The sequence below is a fragment of the Mytilus trossulus genome, chromosome 9 (genome assembly GCF_036588685.1).
Source record: "Mytilus trossulus isolate FHL-02 chromosome 9, PNRI_Mtr1.1.1.hap1, whole genome shotgun sequence".
Taxonomy (NCBI): domain Eukaryota; kingdom Metazoa; phylum Mollusca; class Bivalvia; order Mytilida; family Mytilidae; genus Mytilus; species Mytilus trossulus.
Genome location: NC_086381.1, coordinates 77,328,724 through 77,351,752, shown reverse-complemented (window position 1 = coordinate 77,351,752; position 23,029 = coordinate 77,328,724). Strand labels below are relative to the sequence as shown.

The window sequence follows — 23,029 nt, the reverse complement described above, 5'->3', positions numbered from 1 at the left end:
TACTTTGGCAACTTCCCTAAATGATTTGATGGTGTCAATATGTCAAATAGCATGAAACTAAAGGATTTAAACTTTTATTTTATAGAATTTCTGCAAAAATGACCAATTTTGGCATTTTACGGTCAAAATAGGCATTTTATATCTTTTTCAATATTGATGCATAAATGGCATCCTTACTTTCTATCCGACAGGTTTTCATGTTTCAATATTTGTGTTTCTATGCCTTTATCTTCTTCTTTTACTTATTTATTAACTCTGAATCTACAGAAAAGAAGATTATCTCAGACAAAATGTGCAAACTGTGTTTTATAAATGACCCTTGTCTAACACCTTGTTTGGATGAAGTCAATAGTGGGGAGCTTGGTACATAAAATTTGATGTCCATAATAAAGACCTCACTAAATGTGTATCAAATGCACTTTACAATGTCTATTGTACCTGTTCAATTTCACATAATATCTTTCTTTTCTTCTGTAGGATAGCAAGTGGTTTAAATATAAGCCTGTTGAGAATAAATTGCATGCAAGTTTTTCCCAAAAAAGGCAAAAATCTTTGTATCAGACCATACTGTTTGTAAGAAAAGATAATTGCAAGAGTCTTTTTGTGCTCAGATTTGTTGTATCATGTCACATGAGTAAAGAAATGATAAAAAAGACACAAATTTTTATTTCTTATAGCCTCAATATGCATTTTTTAATGTAAATATGTGGCACGGCCTAAAATGACCCTAAATGTCTTACTTGGCCTTAGACCCTTTTAAACTAATATGATATGTTATTTGTAACTTTTCTTTCCATTTAAAGTACTTTCAATACATATGTAAGGATTATTTATAACAAAAAAGCTTCACAAATTTAAAATTGCTGGAAAATATTACATCTTCATGTAAGGCCCCCCTTCATGAAAAACCTCAATTTTTAGGCGCAGGCTCGTATAAATTTGACTTTTGAATAATTATGCCAAGTCTGATAAATCAAATGAGTACTCTATTGCTTTTAGTACATGATAAGTTATATATTAAGGCATTTAAAAAGTATTTTTTTGCAATGTATTAATTTTTAAAGCCCCAAATGTTGATAGTTGAAATTTTTCAATTTTAACGTCAAAATTTTACACGCAAAGATGAGTATAGAACTAAACTTAATGTCTATAATATACATCCTATTGTCATGAAACTTTGTAAGCAGTGTTATAATTCATTAGGCTTTGGTCATACCAAGTTTTTTTTAAGATTTATCAACTCTTTCTACCCTATTAGGTCAGAGACCGCCATTGTCGTCCCTTGATTTTCGTTGTTAACAAATATAGTCCCTAGTGTTGATAGTGGGTTACTTGCCATTAATTTTTATACCCCTTCTAAATTTATTTCTCCATGTTAAATGCCTCAAATTGCAAGTAGGGGGTTGAAATTACACTGTTAAAAAATTTGGGTCCAGATTTTTAAAGGAAAGTAGTGATTTGGTCCAGATGAAAAAGGTTTAAAATTAGCACTTCAGAAGCTGTCAAAAGATTTGAAGACGCCCTAAACAGAAATTTGTCCATATTTTGAGTTAGAAACGATGAAGTTTTCTATAATTTTGATATAATTTGTCCCAAACGTAATACAACACACTGTATAAGTTTCTTTGAGAAAGCGCAGGTTTTTTTTTTTTTAATTTTCATTTATGTTCTAAAAGAAATGCACTACGAAATAATTGTGGTCTCGGACCTGATGGTCATTAACCTTGTGTTTAAATTTCATAGATTTCTGTTTACTAATGCTTATTTGGGCCCCTTTTTGGCCCCTAATTCCTAATCTGTTTTGACCCCAACTCCCAAAATCAATACCAACCTTCCTTTTGTGGTCATAAACCTTGTGTTTAAATTTCATTAATTTCTATTTCCTTAAACTAAAGTTATAGTGCGAAAACGAAGAAAATGCTTATTTGGGCCCTTTTTGGCCCCTTATTCCTAAAATGTTGGGACCAAAATTCCCAAAATCAATCCCAACCTTCCTTTTGTGGTCATAAACCTTGTTTTAAAATTTCATAGATTTCTATTCTCTTTTACTAAAGTTAGAGTGCGAAAACTTAAAGTATTCGGAGGAGGAGGAGGACGACAACGACGACGCCAACGTGATACCAATATACGACCAAATAATTTTCAATTTTTGCAGTCGTATAAAAACTAGAAACATGTTTATATTTGGCCCTTTTTTGGCCCCTTATTCCTACATGTTTTGGGCAATTACCCCAAACTCAATTCAGGCTTTCCCTTTATGATATGGAACCTTGTAGAACAATTTCAGAAAGTTCCATACGCTTACACACAAGTTATTGTCATGAAACTAGAAAAAAATGCTTGTTTTTTTCCCCTTTTTTGGCCCCCAATTCCTAAAATTTTTGGCCAATAACCCCCAAAATAAAACACAGCCTTCCCTTTGTGATATGGAACCTTGTGGTATAATGTCATAGAGATCCATACACTAACACACAAGTTAGTGTCTAGAAGTTACAAAAATGCTTATTTTCAGTCCATTTTTGGCCCCTAATTCCTTGTGCCAAAACTAATATGTCTTCGAACGACGACGACGACAACAACGATGACGACACCAACCTCATACCAATATACGATCACAATTTGTGGTCGTATAAAAAATGTATTTATCATAAAAATGTACTTTCATTTTCGGACTTATTTTAGTCAGAGAATGACAGACTTGTTAAGGTCTTTTTATGTTTATGAAAAGACATAATTTTAGTTGGTAGCCAAAGTGCACCAAGTTTGACATCATAAACCTTTCGGAGATTTCAAATGGACCTGATTTATCTATATCAGTATATCACATTATTTTATTGAAAATTTTTACTTAACATAGATTACTTTCCTCATTATGTGTGGTTACAGATGGTTGCATTTTAAAGTAAATAAACATTATTTCGTTTTTTTAGGCTCTCATGCATATGTTTTCTTACAAGACAAAGCATTGTCTTTCAATGTTCATGTAAATGCATGATCATTTTATAAATATGCATGGGTCTTGATGTTGACCAATTTTGGTAACTTATTGACTTGTATCAGTCATCAAAGTTTAATGAAAACTGCTCTAAGCACTTTAAGGATATTATCCAAAAACTTGAAAATCACCCCTTTTTATGAATAAAATCTTATAACTCGGAAACGTAACAAGGAAAATTGGTTAAAGCATTGTTGTGTTAATGTCCGATGTGATGACTACGTACGGACGGACGGACATACAGTCAACGGTATACCATAATACGTCCCGTAAGCATGTAAGCAGGCGTATAAACATTAGTTTCAGGGTCAATTTCTGCAAAATGGGCTGTCCTATTGGTTTGAAAAAATATTTTCAAAATATCTGTATACTGTCTATTTGATCAATAAAAAAGCTTATTTCCATGTCTCATAAAATTCAATGAAGATTTGACAAAGTTACTAATGATTAAAAAACTTTTAACTACAGACTGAACCTAAATGTGGACACCTACAACATAATTAATGTGAGCTTGTTATGTCTCGCTTCAGCAAAAAATGTCATCAACTTGATATAAAACCATTACTATGAATTTTTGGAGTTCAAATACATAAAGTGTTTCTCTTTGTCTTAAAAAATCATACGGGGTTCGACAGAATCCTGAGTCTCGTCTGTGATTGCAGCTATTCGTGAACTGTTGACTTAAAAAGTGAGTTCATTTATCAGAAATTCAAACTTTCTCTTTATATGCTATTTCATGGTCCTGAAGCTTAGCTTCTGTTCAAGTTTCATAAGAATCCATGAAGATTTAAACATTCATTATCTCATAAAAGTTTAATCTTAAACTGTCTGTAACTGTTAACTGTAAAAAGTCAAACTATCAGAAAAAAATCCTAAAAATCAAAAAAAAAAATCAAAAGTTTGCTTCAGACATTATCTCTTCATCAGCAAAAATCTTGTACCAAAGTTTCATAAAGTTTTATGAAGGTTTGATAAAGTAACTGATGTGTAACAAACTTAACTCCAGACTGTATCCATTTGTTAACTGTAAAATAAACTTAAGTCCATTTATATGTTAAATACATACAAATGCAAATATTTTTTTCAAAATTTTGTTTCCGGGTCATAATAAAGTCTGTCCACATTCCCTAAAACTCCATCTAGATTTGATACAGTTATTGATATCTAAAAAGATTTAACCACAAACTGAACCTAAATGTTGACGACGGCGAAGACGAAATCTAGGATCCCTATGTCTCACTTTCATGAAATTACTTTTCGTAAAATTTATAAATTTCAAAGGCTCGAAAAAAATCACACAATAATGTTTACCGGAAGCTAAAAATCATTTAACAAGTCAAAAAATAAAACAGATTTCTGCCATTTTAATCTTTCCGTCTTTGATGCAGTTATATAACAATTGTTTGTATCAATTAATCTGAGTTCTGTTTATCTATCATACATGTCATATACTTTCAATATGCGATTTCGAATTCTCCTTGATCAATTATCAAGGTTGATAGAAGTGTTTTTTTCTGGGTAGTTTCCCAATGTTTTTGACGGTTTGTCATTACGTAAAAGTTATTATTGGTGTTAAAATACCTCCTCACAAAAAGGATTTTAAAAGCCCATTGTCCGCTGTGGTGATTTATATTAAACATCCATATTTTAGTTTTAGCTCTTTTATGGCATTAGGAACTTTAACTTTAATATTTTGTTTTTCAAAAAAGAAAATACGCAAATTCACACTAAGAAAAAAGTAACTTTATGAAAATAAGACTCAGTGAATGAAGAACAGATCAGACGAACATAATGGTATCTCAATATTCTCAAAAGCATTTCGCTAGTGGGTAATCATAAAGCCACAAACAGGTCGTATATCGGTCAACCAATTTGTTATAATGACTGTAAAACTACATTTTGTGAGGTAGTGTTAATTTGTCAGTTTTCTCATAGCTCTGTTGAAGCGGACAGGTGTAAATATAACTCAAGCTACGAAATCACTGAAATAATTGTAATGTGGACAGTCGTTCCTGGTGCAGAAAAAATTAGTACAGAAGATGTTTTTAAACAAACACAACGCAAGATCTGCCATAAAGACAAAATTCTGAAAATAACGAAAAGCTATAGCAATAATACTCTTTTCAGGATTTCTGATTTGGGAAAGCACATGAATATACAGATATATGGAAGTTTTAAATTAGTGTTTTGATATCTCAACCCCCAACCTTCTTTTATTCACGATCAGAAGTTTAACAAAACAGACATCCAATAAAGGGCTGGGCTTTAGCGCATGATACGCCCGTTGCTCTTTTAACATTTATAAAAATGGAAAGGGAGCTTATGTTAATAGATATAAACAATTTATCAAAGTTGCATAAAATTTTGTGAAAGTGTTAGTTATTGTCCCAAAATTGGAAAATCCCCCTTTTTTAAGCATAAAAATTCATAACACGGAAATGTAAAATCTGAAATTTATAAAAATTGAAAAGGAGCTTACATCAATAGATAAAAACAATTCACCAAAGTTTCATGGACATTGGTGAAAGCCTTTTTGAGTTATTGTCCGAAGTGTTAAAAATCCCCCTTTTTTTCTGAATAAAGCCCCATAAATCCAAAACTTAAAATCTGAAATTAAAAAAAAACGAAAGGGAGCTTACGTCAATAGATATAAACAATTGACTTAAGTTTCATGGAAATTGTTGAAAGCGTTTTTGACTTATTGTCCGAAGTGTGGATGACGGACCGACGGGCAGATGGACGGACGGACAACGGTATACCATAATAGGTCCCGTCTAAAAGACAACGGGCGTATAAAAACTAGCTATCAATACTAGTACAGGAAAAACACTTTATTCTTAAATAACGGTATGATAGATAATAATACTGTCAGATCATAACTAGACTTACCTTCTGGAGTCTTTAACATAACAGTCTACAAAAGAAAAAACAATCTGATGTTACATAACAATTCATAAACCTGGTGTGTCCACGGTAAAATGTTAAGCCATTAAGACGAGAAAATCAACAGTCTGATATCAAGCAATCAATAATCGAAATACAAATATATCAGACAGCAACTAAAACAACTGGATGAAGTACAGGCTTCAGACTTGGAACATGCACATACATAAAGTGGTGGTTAAACAGGTTTGTGAGTGCTCAATCCCCCTAAACTTGAGACAGTGGTGCAACAACACAACACAATAACATATCAGTTTGAAAATATCTAATGCATCAGTTTGAAATGGACGAAAAGTGATGACAAAAACTGTTTTGGCCCTTCAGGACAGGTGAGCTAAAAACCATGAAAAAATGTAAACATGACTATACACAATACTAGATATGGACAATGCCCCCAACTCCCTTTTCTGCTCTGCCACATGCACGAGTATAGTTCCACCTATTTTAGATTTGACAAACAGTGATGTTGGCATACAACTTGAAATTGTTACGCTGTCTGCTAGACACAAATGATGCCTCCGCCTGACCATAGGAAATCAAAATTTAACACTATGTATGATGATGTAACTGTAGGAGGAGATAGCCAGACAAACCATGATCTCTTTATGCAGCTAGTACCAAAAACATGACTAAGTCCAACTACCTGTCATTCTCAGAATATTTGAAAAAAATCTAAATCCTGTGGCCATGCACACCTTTATTATGTTTATGAACATCCTACAAAATATTAAAGTTGTACCTCCAAAACTGTAGGAGGAGTTAGCCAGACGAACAATGTATCCTACTCCGGACGGACGAACAGACGGACGGAAGGACAGACAGGGGTAAATTAGTATGCCCCCTGACATTTTGTCGCTGGGGCATAAAAACAATCAAAACAACTTCTTCTTCTTGTTATTAAACTGTTATATTTGATTAGCTTTCAAATAAATCACAAAGGACAAGATTCATGATGTATCAAATTTGTAAATAACTTCCTTTATTTGTGTACCAGGTTCAAACTGAAAATACCTCACTGTATCTGCATATGTATGTATATAAATTACTGTACACGGTTTACTTTTTTTTTTTAATTAAACGTGGAAAAATTAATCAAAATATTAAAATTGAGGTTACATTTATAACTAATATAAATTTTGAAAGCATCATTACTATAGCTACAAATAATGTCTCAAATATTTGTATTTGCACGCACTGAAAAAGAATCATTATCCTTTACTAGTCATGTTATTTGTTTTTCTTATATGCAATACAACATGATGGTAGATTTTAGCATATTTAATAATGTTGTGATTAACTTGTAATTGTATTTATATTAAATTCTAAAAGATTTTATACAGGTTTTTCTACACATGTAAAAAATGATGTAAAGAAGTGCATTTATATATATGTTTATCACATACTTACATAGATAACAGTGGATTATCTGATATACCCAATCGAGATAGTTAAATTATCAATTTTAAAGTCAGAGCCTCAGTTATAACTTAACTATCGAGCTTGGATAAACACGATGATCCACGAGTAATAATGTAAGAATCTGTTTCTCTAATGATTAAAAATAAATTTTCTTTTTTTGTTAAACAAAAATCCCCTTCGTGTGCCTTTCACATTCCACGAAGTTGTCAATTTCATTAACACCTGTTAGCATATTTTGATTCATCCAGTTAGCTAGAAAGGTTATGACCCTTAAAATCATCCAATGATCTTTTGAGATCACCAGCAACCACACGTTGATTAAATTTTTTTATACAATGGGTTCGGAAAGGGATAAATTTCCATAGAATTAGAGAAACATTTAAATCAATATTTTCATACACTGATACATAATGCACATATTATGCTTAAATAAAAGGAGATGTGATTTATCAACCAAGACAGCAAGCCGACAAAACAAATACCAAAAAGATATCCAAACAGATGAGTACACAGTTTTCAAACATTTTTCTTTCACATATGCCAACATCTACATTCTGACATTAGGTACCAAGCTTGTCAACTTACATTGTTAAATGACAACAAATACCACATAGACAACTAAAGGCAAATGTTTTATTGAAACTTCTTTGTACCAAGTCTGTTGTGACTCTAACATATCTGTGACATATTTGTGAATATCTCTTATTAATTAAGACAGAATATTCACCTTTAGGAAGTCCATCACTTCTTTTTTCTTCCTTTTTATCTCTTCAGAATCATAGCTTTCCATTGTTACCATATCATAAGGAGTCTCACCCTGAAATACAATCAAAAACTCTTTTATCAATCATACAAATATACATCTTCTTTAAATAATAGGCAATTGTTGTACTAATTTTACCTATACAATACTTGACATAAATCCAGTCAACCTAAACCAACAACAAATATGAAGTGACATTATAAAGAGATACATGAACAATATTTGAGATTTTACTGTTTAAAAGCATGAATAATCTAGACATCATTGAGATGGGAGCCATCTCTGTGGGCCCCGCTGAAATAATGTATGGTAAAAAAAATGTATCTTTACCATAGGACATGGAGTTGTCAATTGAAACCAAAGTTTTTAACCTTGACTTTTGACACACCCTCTGGTGTTGGTTAATATACATGTCAAGTATAAACTTTGAAATCATAACGGTTCTCAAGATATAGAGCGGACACGATCTTTACCATAGGACATGGGGTTGTCAACTGAAACTAAAGTTTTTGACCTTGAACTTTGACCTAGGAATTTGTACATACATTATGACACACCCTCTGGTGTTGGTTAATATACATGTCAAGTATAAACTTTAAAAAGATAACGGTTCATAGATATAGAGTAGACACAATTTGTTACGGACGGACGAACGGAAAGACAGACGGACAGACGATTGGACAGACTGATCACTATAGGGCGTCCACCAATTCTTATTATATGTGAAGAATTAATGTATTCCTGTATATTTACATTTTCTTTTTCTGTTTTCCTATATTGTACTCGTTATTTAGATTTTGAAAATATCGTAAACGGAACAGAAATTATTCATTGTTATTATATAATTTAAATCGATGCAACTTAAATTTTCTTAAAAAAAAAACATTTACAATTATACCGACATTTAAAAGAGTCTGTAATTAAAAACATTTTTTTGTTAAATAATATAAAATGCTCCGCTGGGCGCAGCTTTATACGACCGCAGAGGTCCAACCCTGAACAGTTGGGGCAAGTATGGACACAAAATTCAAGCTTGATACAGCACTGAATTTGGATTGTGATTAAATATTTGACACAGCATAGGTTTCTGACACAGAATGAATGTGGTCTAAGAACTTAAAAAAAAATTAATTTACCTATTCAAACCATATCATTATTATTTGCTTTTAATATATAAATCAGAAATAACCAATTAAAAATGGAAAAATTTAAAGAAAAAAATTCTTTTAACCCCCTTATGATTCATCACCCCAAACTCAATCCCAACCTTCCCTTTGAGGTATGGTACCTTGCAGTACAATTTCAGAGCGATCCGTACACTTGAACACGAGTTATTTTCTGGAAACTAGAAAAATGCTTGTTTTTTGGCCCCTTTTTGGCCCCAAATTCCTTAACCTTTAGAGCAATTACCTCCAAACTCAAACCCAGCTTTCCCTTTGTGATATGGAACCTTGCAGTAAGGATCCATGCACTTACACACAAGTTATTGTCGGGAAACAAGAACTAGAGGCTCTCAAGAGCCTGTATCGCTCACCTGTTACTGTATTTACTGATGTCGGCCATCTTGGGTGGTAGGCGGGGTCATTATACACTTTTTTTTAAATAGATACCCTAGTTATGATTGTGGCCAAGTTTGATTAAATTTGGCCCATAGTTTAAGAAAAGAAGATTTTTGTACAAGTTACAAAAATGACGAAAAGTTGTTCAATATTGACTATAAAGGGCAATAACTCCTTATGGGGTCCTCTAACAATTTTGATAATGTTAACTTATTTGTATATCTTACTTTGCTGAACATTATTGCTGTTTACAGTTTATCTCTATCTATAATAGTATTCAAGATAATAACCAAAAACTGCAAAATTTCCTTAAAATTACCAATTTTAGGGCAGCAACCCAACAACAGGTTGTCGGATTCATCTGAAAATTTGTGAGGGTAAGATAGATCTTATTCTGATGGACATTTAACATGTTTAAATCTTGAAAGATTTGCCCTAAATGTCTTAGTTTCAAAGATATAAAGCAAAAACTGCATTTCACCACTATGTTCTAATTTCAGCCATGTCGGCCATTTTGTTTGGTAAGCAGGGTCATCGGACAGATTGTTTAAACTATATACCACAATAATAATTGTGGCCAAGTTTGGTTAAATTTGGCCAAGTAGTTTCAGAGAAGAAGATTTTTGTACAAGTTACAAACAGTTACGAAAAGTTGTTAAAAACTGACTATAAAGGGCAATAACTCCTTAAGGGGCTGACTGACAATTTTGGTCATTTGACTTATTTGTAGGTCTTACTTTCCTGAACATTATTGCTTTTTACAGTTTATCTCTATTTATAACAGTATTCAAGATAATAAACAAAAACCTACAAAATTTCCTTAAAATAACCAATTCAGGGGCAGCAACCCAACAACAGGTTGTCCGATTCGTCTAAAAATTTCAGGGCAGATAGATCTTGACGCCGGATGCTTCTTTTTTGCCCCTTTTTTGCCCCTAATTCCTAAAATTTGGAGGCAATAACCCCCAAAATCAATCCCAGCATTTCCTTTGTGATATGGAACCTTGCGGTACAATGTCAGAGAGATCCATACACTAACACACAAGTTATGTCTGGAAGTTACAAAAATGCTTATGTTTGGCCCCTTTTTAGCCCCTAATTCCTTAACTGTTGGTACCATAACCCTCATAATCAATCCCAACCTTCCTTTGTGATATTGAACCTTATGGTGAAATTTCATAGAGATCCATTCACTTTAACTAAAGTCAGAGTGCGAAAACCAATATGTCTTCGGACGACAACGATGACGACGCCAACGTCATACCAATATATGACCGCAAAATTTTGCGATCGTATAAAAATTGATATAGATATATTGACATTTGTTGAATTCATTGAGTAAACAGTTTAGTCTTGCTAAAAGTTGTAAATAAAGTAACAGCTCAAGAACTTTTCAAACTATGTAAATTGTAATACCGGTCAATGGTGCAAAACGTGCGTTAATTGTGGAAAAACAGTGAATATCAAACGAAAATTGAAGCGTGGTTACTATTGTGTTACGGAATTATTGTGCTGTCTGCACGTACAAGAATTCTTGCAATAAATGAACATAGATTATGGAAAAGATAAGATAAATGTCAGTCTGTGATAATGATGGTGGGTTTAACGGCCTTGACTGGCTATTTAGCCCTCACACGGTCGGTCCTGGCTTACGCCTTTTGATGCACTTAAATAACTTACTTTTACGTTTGTGACATTTGATATAATTATACAGACCAAAAGTTGACAAACATTTTGAAACAAGAATAGAAATTAAACATTTCCGCAAAGTTGCTGTAATTTTAATGAACTATATTTTAGCGGTAATCACTAAAAACTTATTTGATTGGCTGATCTAAATAAAATATTTCATCCAGGTGTTGAAGTCCGCGTTGCATATTCAAATGAATTTCATTGGTCGAAACGTTTGCAAACTTTCAATCAAGGTGTTCTCATTGAAGTCCGTGTTCATGTTTCAATAGGATACTCAATATTGTAAAATTCAAACCGGGTTTCTCTACGAAGTCCACGTTAACAAAAAGAATTTAGAAAAATAACTCTTTTCTGATTCTTCCCACACAACAAAACTGTCTTTTTCGAAAAGCATAATTGCTTTCTACTGATGAACAATACTAATATCAGTGGCGGATTTACCGTGGGCACAGGGGGGCACGTGTTTTATACGAACTTTACAAATACATTGTTTAGTGCCAAGAATGTTAGTATCGATATATGGCATATGTCTTCTTAACAAAATTCTAACATTACCATTTCTTGTGATTTTTTATTTTCAAAATTGTCTTCTTTTGACTTTATTCAAAAATAAAAATGTTGTTCATGCAAGATTTGTTTTAAGACTGAATGTCATATTTTCTTTTCCCTCCAATTTTCAAAAGAAAATAATGGGAAAAAAATAAACAGAATAAAGAGGTGATAAAATATAAAAAATAGATTGATTGATTGTTGGTTGCTTCACGTCAAGTGGCAAATATGTCATGCATGTTAAGGACGAATATAATAGAGACCAATTGGCAGAAGAATAAAGAATAGAGTGAAATGGCAAAAAATTCAAAGATACTATAGAAACTGACACCTCTTCCCCCACCACCATTACACTCGCATACATACATCTCTAAATATATATTTAATTTTGGTTTCATGGTGACCCACCCCCCACCCAGACATCAAGGTTCTGGGTCCGTCCCTGACTATATTAGAATAAAATACAAGCATAAATAAACTGTTATCACAGAGATATGTATCGCCTTTTTGTAATTTTCATAATGCAAATGTTGAAATTAAAATAGCAATAATCTAACATGTAAGTTATGCAAATATTCAAAGTCGATGAACCATGACTGAAGGTACATGGCTAAATAATCTCCATGGAATGAGATGTGCCAATGCTAATACAATTGAATACCAAATACCATTGACTTAATATATGTCGTTCCCTTTAAACAAACCTAAACACAAACATTAACTTGTAAACTATATGTAAAAGTTTCAAAGTCAATGAACCATGATCAGGGGTGGGGCTATATAATATCCATGGAAACGATACTTTCAAATGCCAATGCATTTGCATACCAAATATCATTGACTTAACATTAGCAGTTCATCTTAAACTGATCTAATCACAAACAAATACATGTAAACTAAACAAAAGTTTCAAAGTCAATAGACCATGACTGAGGGGGCGGGGCCAAATATTCTCCATGGAAATGAGATGTGCTAATGCTTATACAACTGAACACGTTAACTTAGCAAAATTTGCAAAGTCTATAGACAATGACTAAGGGGGCGGAGACAGATAATCTCCGTGGAAATAAGATATGCCAATGCTTACACAACTGCATACCAAATATCATTCACCTACCACTAGTGGTTCCCCATAAATTGACTTAATCACAAACTAATACATGTTAACTATGAAAAGTTTCAAAGTCAACAGATCTTGACTGAGGGGGCGGGGCCAAATAACCTATATGGGAATGAGATGTGCCAATGCTAATACAACTGTATACCAAATATCATAGACCTACCACTAGTGGTTCACCATGAACTAGACCTAATCACAAACTAATACATTGTTGACACCGCCGTCGCCGCCGGAAACAGCATACCTATGTCTCGCTTTTTGCCTGCCTCCGTCAAGGCGAGATAAAAAGCCTGTTGTATTTGTCACAAATATATGGTTGATTTTCAATGTATACTTACATGACTTACATGTATATATGACAATAAAGACTTATTTCATCCCCCCATTCCCCCATAGAAAAAATTCAAATCGTACGTTAACTACATGTTTTAGACTCAAAAAGCTAGAAAGGGGATGAAATTACTTTGTAAATATATTGGGGTAAATTTTAAAGTAAAGAAGTGATTTGGTCCAGAGGAAAAGGTAAACAATTAGTATTTCTGAATTCGACGATATCAAACAAAATCCAAAGTTGCCACGGTCCATGTCCTGAGTTAAGGTTAATACAATATTCTATAATTTTGATAATATGCCCCAAAAGCAGAACAACACAGGGATGATCCAGGATTTTTGAAGGGGACGTAATTCCCTAAAAGTGAAAATATACAGTCGAGCGATGCGAATTAAAATTTTTAAAATAATTTCATGCAAAAAATCAGACATATATATATGAGCCAGTCCATGCAAAAAGGTACAAAAACGAAATTCTAAAACGTGTGCATAACTATTGGTAGCAGACTTCCCATATGAGAATATTAGGAGGATTCCGCTTAAAAATAGCAGGAACCCAGGCGGAATCCAAATCTAAAATTCAAACTAAATTAGTATTATCCCAACTCAAATCGGTCCATTTTTTTCATTAGGAATGTATTTCTACTTGAAATACCAAGTACTTGTTGTTAGCCTGTTTACCTGGACACATGTCTTATTACACAATAAGTACGGATATGGTAAATTCTGTATAATGTATCTCTGGACTGGGGTGTTAAAGATATTTTAATCTGACAACACGAATGCTTAGTTGTTAATTTCTGTGTCATTTGGTCTCTTGACGAGAGATCATACCACATCTCCTTATTTTTATATGTGTTTTTAGATTTACTTGTGTTTTATGCCCAAACAATGCAAAAGCAGAATGCAGAATCTTTAAAATGTGCTGCCTTAGATCGAGTCTATATCTGGAGACTGATTTTACCTACTATTTGGGTGTTTGACTAAGAAGCATTTTAATAAACAAATTGTGGCTTATTTCATATTTATAATACAGTTAAGATTCAAGGCCATATTTTGCTAAATTTGAAGATTAATTACTCTTAGTAAAAATTGCGAGAAGATGTTTCATAATTTGTATACAAGAAAAGTTAAGTAAAGACTCTCTTTAAGTTATGTCGGGTAAATATCTTTTTGATAAAATGATGCAACTGGATGCACCCCTAAATACAAAATAATAACCATAAATAGCAGGTATTCGTGAATCAGATAGTAGCATAAAAACAAGAGTGCACATGCTGAAATGTCTCGCCTTCTTTACTAACCATTGATATTATGTTGATAGTCCTAAATGAAAGCTTTACTACAACTATTACATAAACTTAACATGATCCAAGAAAATGAAGTCAAGGTCATATAAACCAAACAAGAAATACATGAACACCTTACAATCATTCGACCAATACACTAAATATAGTTGACCTATTGCTTATAGTTACTAAGAAACAGACTTAACCACGAAAACTAAACAATGACCAATGAATCTTTAAAATGAGGTCAAGGTCAGATGAACCATGCCAGGCAGACATGAACAGCTTACAATCCTTCCATACAACAAATAAAGTTGATCTATTGCTTATAATTTTAGAAAAACAGACCGAAACACATAAACTTAACACTGAGCAATGAACCGTGAAAATGAGGTCAAGGTCAAATAAAACCTGTGAGACTGACATGTACATCATAAAATATGTCCATACACCAAATATAGTTGACTTACTGCATATAGTATTAGAAAAAAGACCAAAACTCAAAAACTTAACTTAGACCACTGAACCATGAAAATGAGGTCAAAGTTAGATGACACCTGCTAGTTGGACATGTACACCTTACAATCATTCCATACACCAAATATAGTAGACATACTGCATAAAGTATAAGAAAAACGGACCAAAACACAAAATCTTAACTATAACCACTGAACTATGAAAATGAGGCCAAGGTCAGAAGACAAAAGAGGGACAAAAGATACCAAAGGGACAGTCAAACTCGTAAATCTAAAACAAACTGACAACGCCATGGCTAAAAATGAAAAAAGACAAACAGAAAAACAATAGTACACATGACACAACATAGAAAACTAAAGAATAAACAACACGAACCCCACCAAAAACTAGGGGTGATCTCAGGTGCTCCGGAAGGGTAAGCAGATCCTGATCCACATGCGGCACCCGTCGTGTTGCTTATGTCAGTCAGGGGTACTACTCATACAAGTGTATTTTATTTACTTGAACAAGTAAAAAAAAATATACACATATAAGTAAATTTGTAGGATACTTATACAAGTGATTTTTTTTTACTTGTATAGGTAAAAAAAAAAATTGGCTGAGTTATGTCCCTTCGGCATTCAGATTTTTTTTACTTGTATAGGTAAAAAAATCAACCTTTCTTCTTTTCTTAAATTTTGAATATTTCTTTGCTCTAAAAGAATTTTAGATTGTGTACCCTTTGCAGATGTCTTTAATAATCATTTAAGTGTAATTTCATGGACAATGAAAGTCCCATTTGTCTGTTATCTTCTAAACACTGCTCATTTACAAGCCCCAAAGGAGCAATTTTTGAAGGCCTTGCGCAAATATACAAGATCTTTGCTCAATCAGTTTCTTTGATGAATTAATGAGATGAAACATTGAACTTTAATGAAAAAATTTGAGCAAACCTGGGAAAAATCATTAAAGGCATGATTTTACACCTCAAAACTTGAGGAGTTTTGTTGGATTGTAAGAAAAATTTACTTATACAAGTAAATTTTTCAGAAAATTAAGGGGAGATTATTCAAACATTATTTATTTACTTATGTATATTTTTTTTCACTTCTTCAAGTAAATAAAATACACTTGTACAAGTAGTGCCCCTGACTGTATGTGATAACAAATCCGGTAAATAGTCTAACTCAGTAGGTCAAATTCATGAAAGGGAAGGGGATTGTAGTTACAACGTAAGGAACATATCTGATATCATTTGTGAAACGGTTATTCCATAACGGTCAACCAACTCGTGATGGCGTCCGTAAAATTTACGAAGGGATGATTTCAACTTCACCATTTGGAACTCTTGGTTTAATAGCTTCCTTGTGAGCAGTAACCCTCTATCAAGAAAATCATGTTAGGAAATGCAAGCACGGGAATATCGTTGGACATGATACAATCCTTCTATACACCAAATATACTAGACCTATTGCTTATAGTATCTGAGATATGATCTTGACCACTAAAACTTAACCTTGTTTACTGATCCCTGAAATGAGGTCGAGGTCAAAGGAAAAACTGTCTGACGGGCATGAGGACCTTGCAAGGTACGCACATACCAAATATAGTTATCGTATTACTCATAATAAGAGAGAAATTAACATTACAAAAAATCTCAAGTAGTCACTGAACTATGAAAATGAGGTCAAGGACAATGGACATGTCACAGACGGAAACTTCGTAACATAAGGCATCTATATACAAGGATGAAGCATCAAGGTCTTCCATCGTCTAAAATATAAAGCTTTTAAGAAGTTAGCTAACACCGCCGCCGGATTACTATCCCTATATCGAGCTTTCTGCAACAAAAGTCGCAGGCTCAACAATAAGGAGATGTGGTATGCTTGCCAATCAGACAACTATTCACCAAAGTTCATATGATTTAAATGTAAGCAATTATAGGCAATCGTACGACCTTCAACAATGAGAATAAAATGCCTCGCTGAGCGCAGCCTTATACGACCACAGTGGTCGAACCCTCAACAGTTGGGGCAAATTTGGACACAATTTTCAAGCTTGATACTATCTGAATTTGGATTGTGATCAAATTTTTGACATAATATAGGTTTCTGACACAAAATAAATGTGGTTAAAGATTTTACAAATCTAATGCACAATACTGTGCAATTGAAGATTTCTTCTTGAAACTTTTCAAAGATTTGAAATTTTGAAAATTTTGAAAAAAAATATGAACCCCTTTAAAAAAAAATTGGAAACCCCACTTCCCCCCAAACTTTTTGAATCCCCCTTTTAGCATTAACCATCAAACTTAATTGCAGCCTTTGCTTTGAAGTATGGAACGTTTTAGTACAATTTTAGAGAGATCCATACACTTAATCACAAGTTACTGTCTGGAAATTAGAAAAATGCTTTTTTTTTAACTATAAAAGCCCATTTAAATACATTTGTACATCATAAACATGATAAAAGTATTAAAATAGAAAATGACATCATAGTTATGGCTAAAATTAACAAGAGTGAATACACTGAAATGTCTCGCCTTCTTTACTAATCATTGATATTATGTTGATAGTCCTAAATGTAAAACTTTAATACAACTGTCACATAAACTTAACATTAACCAAGAAAACTAAACATTGACAGATGAACCATGCAAATGAGGTCAAGGTTTGAATAACCATGCCAGACAGACATGTACAGCCAACAATTCTTCTATACAACACATAAAGTTGACCTATTGCTTATAGTTGAAGATAAACAGACCAAAACACAAAAAATAACACTGAGCAATGAACCGTGAAAATGAGGTCAAGGTCAAATAAAACCTGTACGACTGACATATAGATCATAAAATAATTCCATACACCTAATATAGTTGACCTATTGCATATAGTATTAGAAAAAAAAGTCAAAAATTCAAAAACTTAACTTTGACCACTGAACCATGAAAATGAAGTCAAGGTCAGATGACACCTGCCAGCTAGACATGTACACCTTACAATTATTCCATACACCAAATATAGTAGACCTATTGCATACAGTATAAGAAAAACAGTCCAAAACACAAAAGCTTAACTATTACCGTGAACCATGAAACCATAAATACAGAGTATGAAGCATCCAGGTCTTCTACCTTCTAAAACATAAAGCTTTTAAGAAGGTAGCTAAATCCGCCGTAGCCGCCGCCGCCGCATCACTATCCCTAAGTCAAACTTTCTGCAACAACAGTTGCAGGCTCGACAAAAAACTTCATCAGCAACAATTAATAGTAATATCAAAAAATAAATTTCTTTCATCAGCATTTAAAAGAAACTTCTAAAAATAAATTGACAGCTAGGACTTTGCAACCACAAAAACCCTTTTAAATACATCAGTATTAACAGTATCAAAATAGAAAATGACCTCATGATCATCCCTAAAATTAAAAAGCCTCCATGAGCAACATTAAATAGTAATATCTAAAAATAAAACTCCTTCACATACATAATCATGATAATCATGGATAAAATAATTTATTTTTTAAAATAGAAAATGACATCATGATCATGTCTAAAATTAAAAAGCCTCCATCAGCAACATTAAATAGTAATATCTAAAAATAAAATTCCTTCACATCCAAAATCATGGCTATAATTAAATAACCTTTATTAAACATTTTAAGAATAGTAACTTCTAACAGTGGCAGATTTACCGGGGGGGCACAGGGGGCACGTGCCCCCCCCCCCCCAGTTCAGGTCAACAATTTTTTTTTCTAACATAATTTTATTGTTACTGAAACTTCTTATCTAGTGGCGGAAATTGTCACAGCTTGATTAGACTTCTTAAAGTGGACGTTAATTAATATCAGCGTCCCCATGCGTGATTTATGACAACTTATCGGTGGGTGTGTAAATATTGACACCTGTGTGTAATGTCTTTATGAAAAAGCTTTTATGTAAAATACATTTACATGTTGATTGGAATAGTACACATTTGTATTGGTTTATAATACAATACCGATTAAGATCGATTACAAGGTGAAACTTCTGATTTGTGTATTTGAAGAATCGGTACAAACATTTCCTGCAAATGTACGTTTTTTTCCAAAACTTTGTTTTTGTGAATTTATTCAGCAACAAATTAAACTGTTTATTTTTTGATAACTTAGAAGATATGTTTTTTAAACGGAATGTCCTATTTCATTCCCCTCTTATTTTCAAGGGAAATCAACAATTTGTTTTACTCCCCCTCCCCTTTCCCCTAATTAATGCCTTCCCCCGTCCAGGAAAAATTAACTGACATTTCCTATTAAATAATCATCAATAAAATGCTATTTGATGTTCGTTAAAATTAAGTTTGTAACAGAATCTAGGACTTACACATTTCTCTCAAAGCCGAAGCATGCAGTTATATTGTTTTTATTGTTCTTGTTTCAATTACCATGTACATGTATGAGGCTTTGCAAATGTCACCATTTATGAAGATATGAAGGTGTTTTGCAGATATTAGAATAATGTGCAAAAAAGTAAGTCTGGAAGTGAGGCCAAAACATATAGATAAAAGAATATAGAGGTGATGAAATATAAAGAAAATAGTGTTTGATTGTTGCATGGTTGTTAAACGTCCAGTGGCAAATATTTGATGCATGTTTAGGTTGAATATAATAAAGATCAATTGGCAGTAAAGTGAAAAAGTAAAAAAAACTTAAAACATATCGAAATACAGAAACGATGATCTGACCCCCCCCCCCCCCCCCCCAAAAAAAAAAACCACAAAAAAAAAAAAAAAAAAACAACACACAAAACAAACCTAGCACCCACTCACACTCGCACATATTTATATATATATATTTATATTAAAAAAAAATTTGTTCATGGTGCCCCCCCCAGACATCGAGGTCCTGGATCCGCCCCTGTCTAAAATAAAATTGACAGCTAATCACCTAAAGACAAAACATTTCTTAAGCAGTGTAAGGGAGGTAATTTGATGATATGTGTTTTAATAACCTCCCTACACTGCTTTCAAATTATGTTTTGTACTTAAGTAATTGTCCATTATCCTGGAAACCTTTGTTTTCTCCCTTGTTTGCCCCTAATTCCTAAACAGTTTGAGCCATAACCCCCCCCCCCCCCCCAAAGCAAATTCTTACCATCCCTTTGTGATATGGTAACTTGTGGTATAATTTCAAAGAGATCCTTACATCATTTCACAAGTTATTGTCTGAAAACTAGAAAAATGCTTGTTTGGGCCCCATTTTGGCCTCTAATTCCTGAACTGTTAGGACCATAACCCCCAAAATCAATCCCAACCTTCCTTTTGTGGTCATTAACCTTATGGTAAAATTTAATAGAAATCCATACACTTAAACAAAAGTTATTGTCCTGTAACCCATGTGTCTTCGGACGACGATGACAAAGACGACGTGATACCAATATACGACCACAACATTTTTACAGTCGTATAAAAACCAATACCGTCGAGTCGACTATAAAAGATCCTGACATGAAACAACTTGAATTGAGAAAACTAAGGAACCCAATTTAGTACAAAACAATTTTCGAAAAACCAATATGACAGATACGACCAAGCAACAAAACTGTATACAGGTTTACCACTTAGCTTATGGAAAAAGGGGGGTGGGATATGTTTTATTTTCTATTTGTTTTGTTATTTCTATCGCGGAAAAGTGATTATTTTTTTTAACAACTTTACTTGAATCGAATGAAAAATGAAAAAAAGATTGTCTTTTGAATAGAAATACATTTTATTAAAAGATATCTTTTGAATAGAAATACATTTTATTAAAAGATAATCAGGATATAATTATATACCCTCCGCAACCGACTCTCGCGTGAGTTACGTTAATGTTATTCAATAGAATGTAAGATTATCTTATTATTTGCTCATTTGATAGAGTAAAAGGTATACATAAATTTTAAAAAGTTAAGAACTGACACGAAGACGAATATAAATACATGTAGGTCACAGTATGATTTCCTATTCAGTGTGTATCTTTCTGAACATGCATGAAATATTTGCCACTGGACGTTAAGCAAGCAACCAAAAATCCATCAACCTATTCAATTTGACTCAATTAGATTTTCAAAATCTTACACACGAATATGTTAAATCTGGATTTATTTTATGAAAGTCTACATTAAAATTCATCACATGTATATGAAAATGTTTCTTTATCATGTTTATTGTAGCGATAAATCAACAAAACTTCACGTTATTTGTTTCTTAAATTAAACTGCAGGACTACAATGAAAGTTTCTTTTACACCTATTATCGATTGATCTTTAAAAAAACAAATTTCCAAATCGCCATCAAAAAACTATAAGACGAATAAAGTTGTGAAGTAAATCATAGACTATGTTTATCAAGGAAAATAATGACCTTACACAGGTAATTATTGTATGCCTTGGAACATATATCATTGAAACATGATATCGTCCGGGTTGATTCTGAAAAAGAATGACCTGACATTCTGAAAGAAAATAACTCCATATAGGTATATAAAACTGAATATTACCTTTTCTGTTTTCACCCAAGGACTGCATCCTTGATCTAATAACAATTTTGTAACATCAATATGTCCATTCCCAGCAGCATGATGTAAAGCTGTGTATCCATTCTATAACAATATAAAAATATAAACATGTTAATGGTGTGTGATAATAAATCAAGAGAGGAGTTAAACAATTTATCAAAATGTAAGAAATATAACATCTGGTAAAAAAATATTCAATTATATTTGTGTAAACGGATAAATGGATCATAAATGGTAGATTAAGATATATAAACTAAATATATATTTTCTGATTCAGTTCTACAAAACAGGAAAAAATAATAGCAAACCCCATTTAATATAAGTCTAACAAGTATTTGTTGTCCATTTAACATGTTTGATTAACAACATGATTTAATGTTGATTCAGTAGAATAATCAAAGTTGAAAAAAAAAAAAATCAAGAAACATTGAAACGAGTTATATTTTCTGATTCAGTGCGAAGAGACAAGAAAAATGAGACCCCACTTTTTATTATTCTGTCAATTATTAGGTCACCATTAAAACCGTCTGATTAACAATGATAAAGTAGAATGGTCAAAGTTAAAAAAAAAACTTTTTTCAAGAAACATAAAAACGAGCTATATTTTCTGATTCAGTACGAAGAGACAAGACAAATAAGACCCCACTTTATATAATTCTGTCAAGTATTTGTTATTTTTAAAAGATGTTTTACATTAAATCTGTAGACTTAACATTATCAGACTAAAGATGTTAACACAACTTGTTCTCATCAACTTCTCATTAAAATCAGATGTTTACAAAATAACTTTTCGTCAGGAAACAAAATAAAACCTTTACTATCTGATTCAGTTCTGTGTTACGAATAAAATGAGACCCCACTTTACATGTATATTATTCTAACAAGTTTTTGTTGTCCATTAAACCTGTCTAATTAACAACATGATTTTGTGTAGATTCTGTATAAAGTTGTGTTTGGTCAGAGTAAGGTGATTATATCTATCATTACCACGGATGTGGCCTCTAACCGACTGCCGTGACTGACGAGGTACATCACTACCTCCAGGTGTCCTCCCCCAGCGGCCCACAATAATGGTGTCCTTCCTCCCTGTAATATCAACATATAACAGACATCAAAACTTGTGTCATCAACTGGACAATGTTGTGTAATAAATATAAACTAAATATATATCACATGAATCAGTGGTCAAAACTCAATAAAATGACCAGTCTCACTTGTATTTATATTCTACATAAACAAAAAATAAACAACATGTTTTATTGTGAGATGTCAGAACTTCCATCAGAACTGTGATGTTAAAAAAAAAAACTTTTTTCAAGAAACATTAAAACGAGTTATATTTTCTGATTCAGTACGAAGAGACAAGAAAAATAAGACTC

General features: G+C 32.7%; 1 protein-coding gene across 1 annotated transcript in view; it reads right to left on the bottom strand.

The window, feature by feature from the left end:
- Window positions 1-23,029, bottom strand: part of LOC134684951 (uncharacterized) — a 66,177-nt gene that overhangs the window by 35,526 nt on the left and 7,622 nt on the right. Inside the window, exons 4-7 of the mRNA XM_063544273.1 lie at window positions 22,638-22,736; window positions 21,633-21,734; window positions 8,085-8,174; window positions 5,885-5,909 (exon numbers count right to left, since the gene is read on the bottom strand). Coding sequence (XP_063400343.1) covers window positions 5,885-5,909; window positions 8,085-8,174; window positions 21,633-21,734; window positions 22,638-22,736 — 316 coding nt within the window. The remainder of the gene's footprint in view (window positions 1-5,884; window positions 5,910-8,084; window positions 8,175-21,632; window positions 21,735-22,637; window positions 22,737-23,029) is intronic.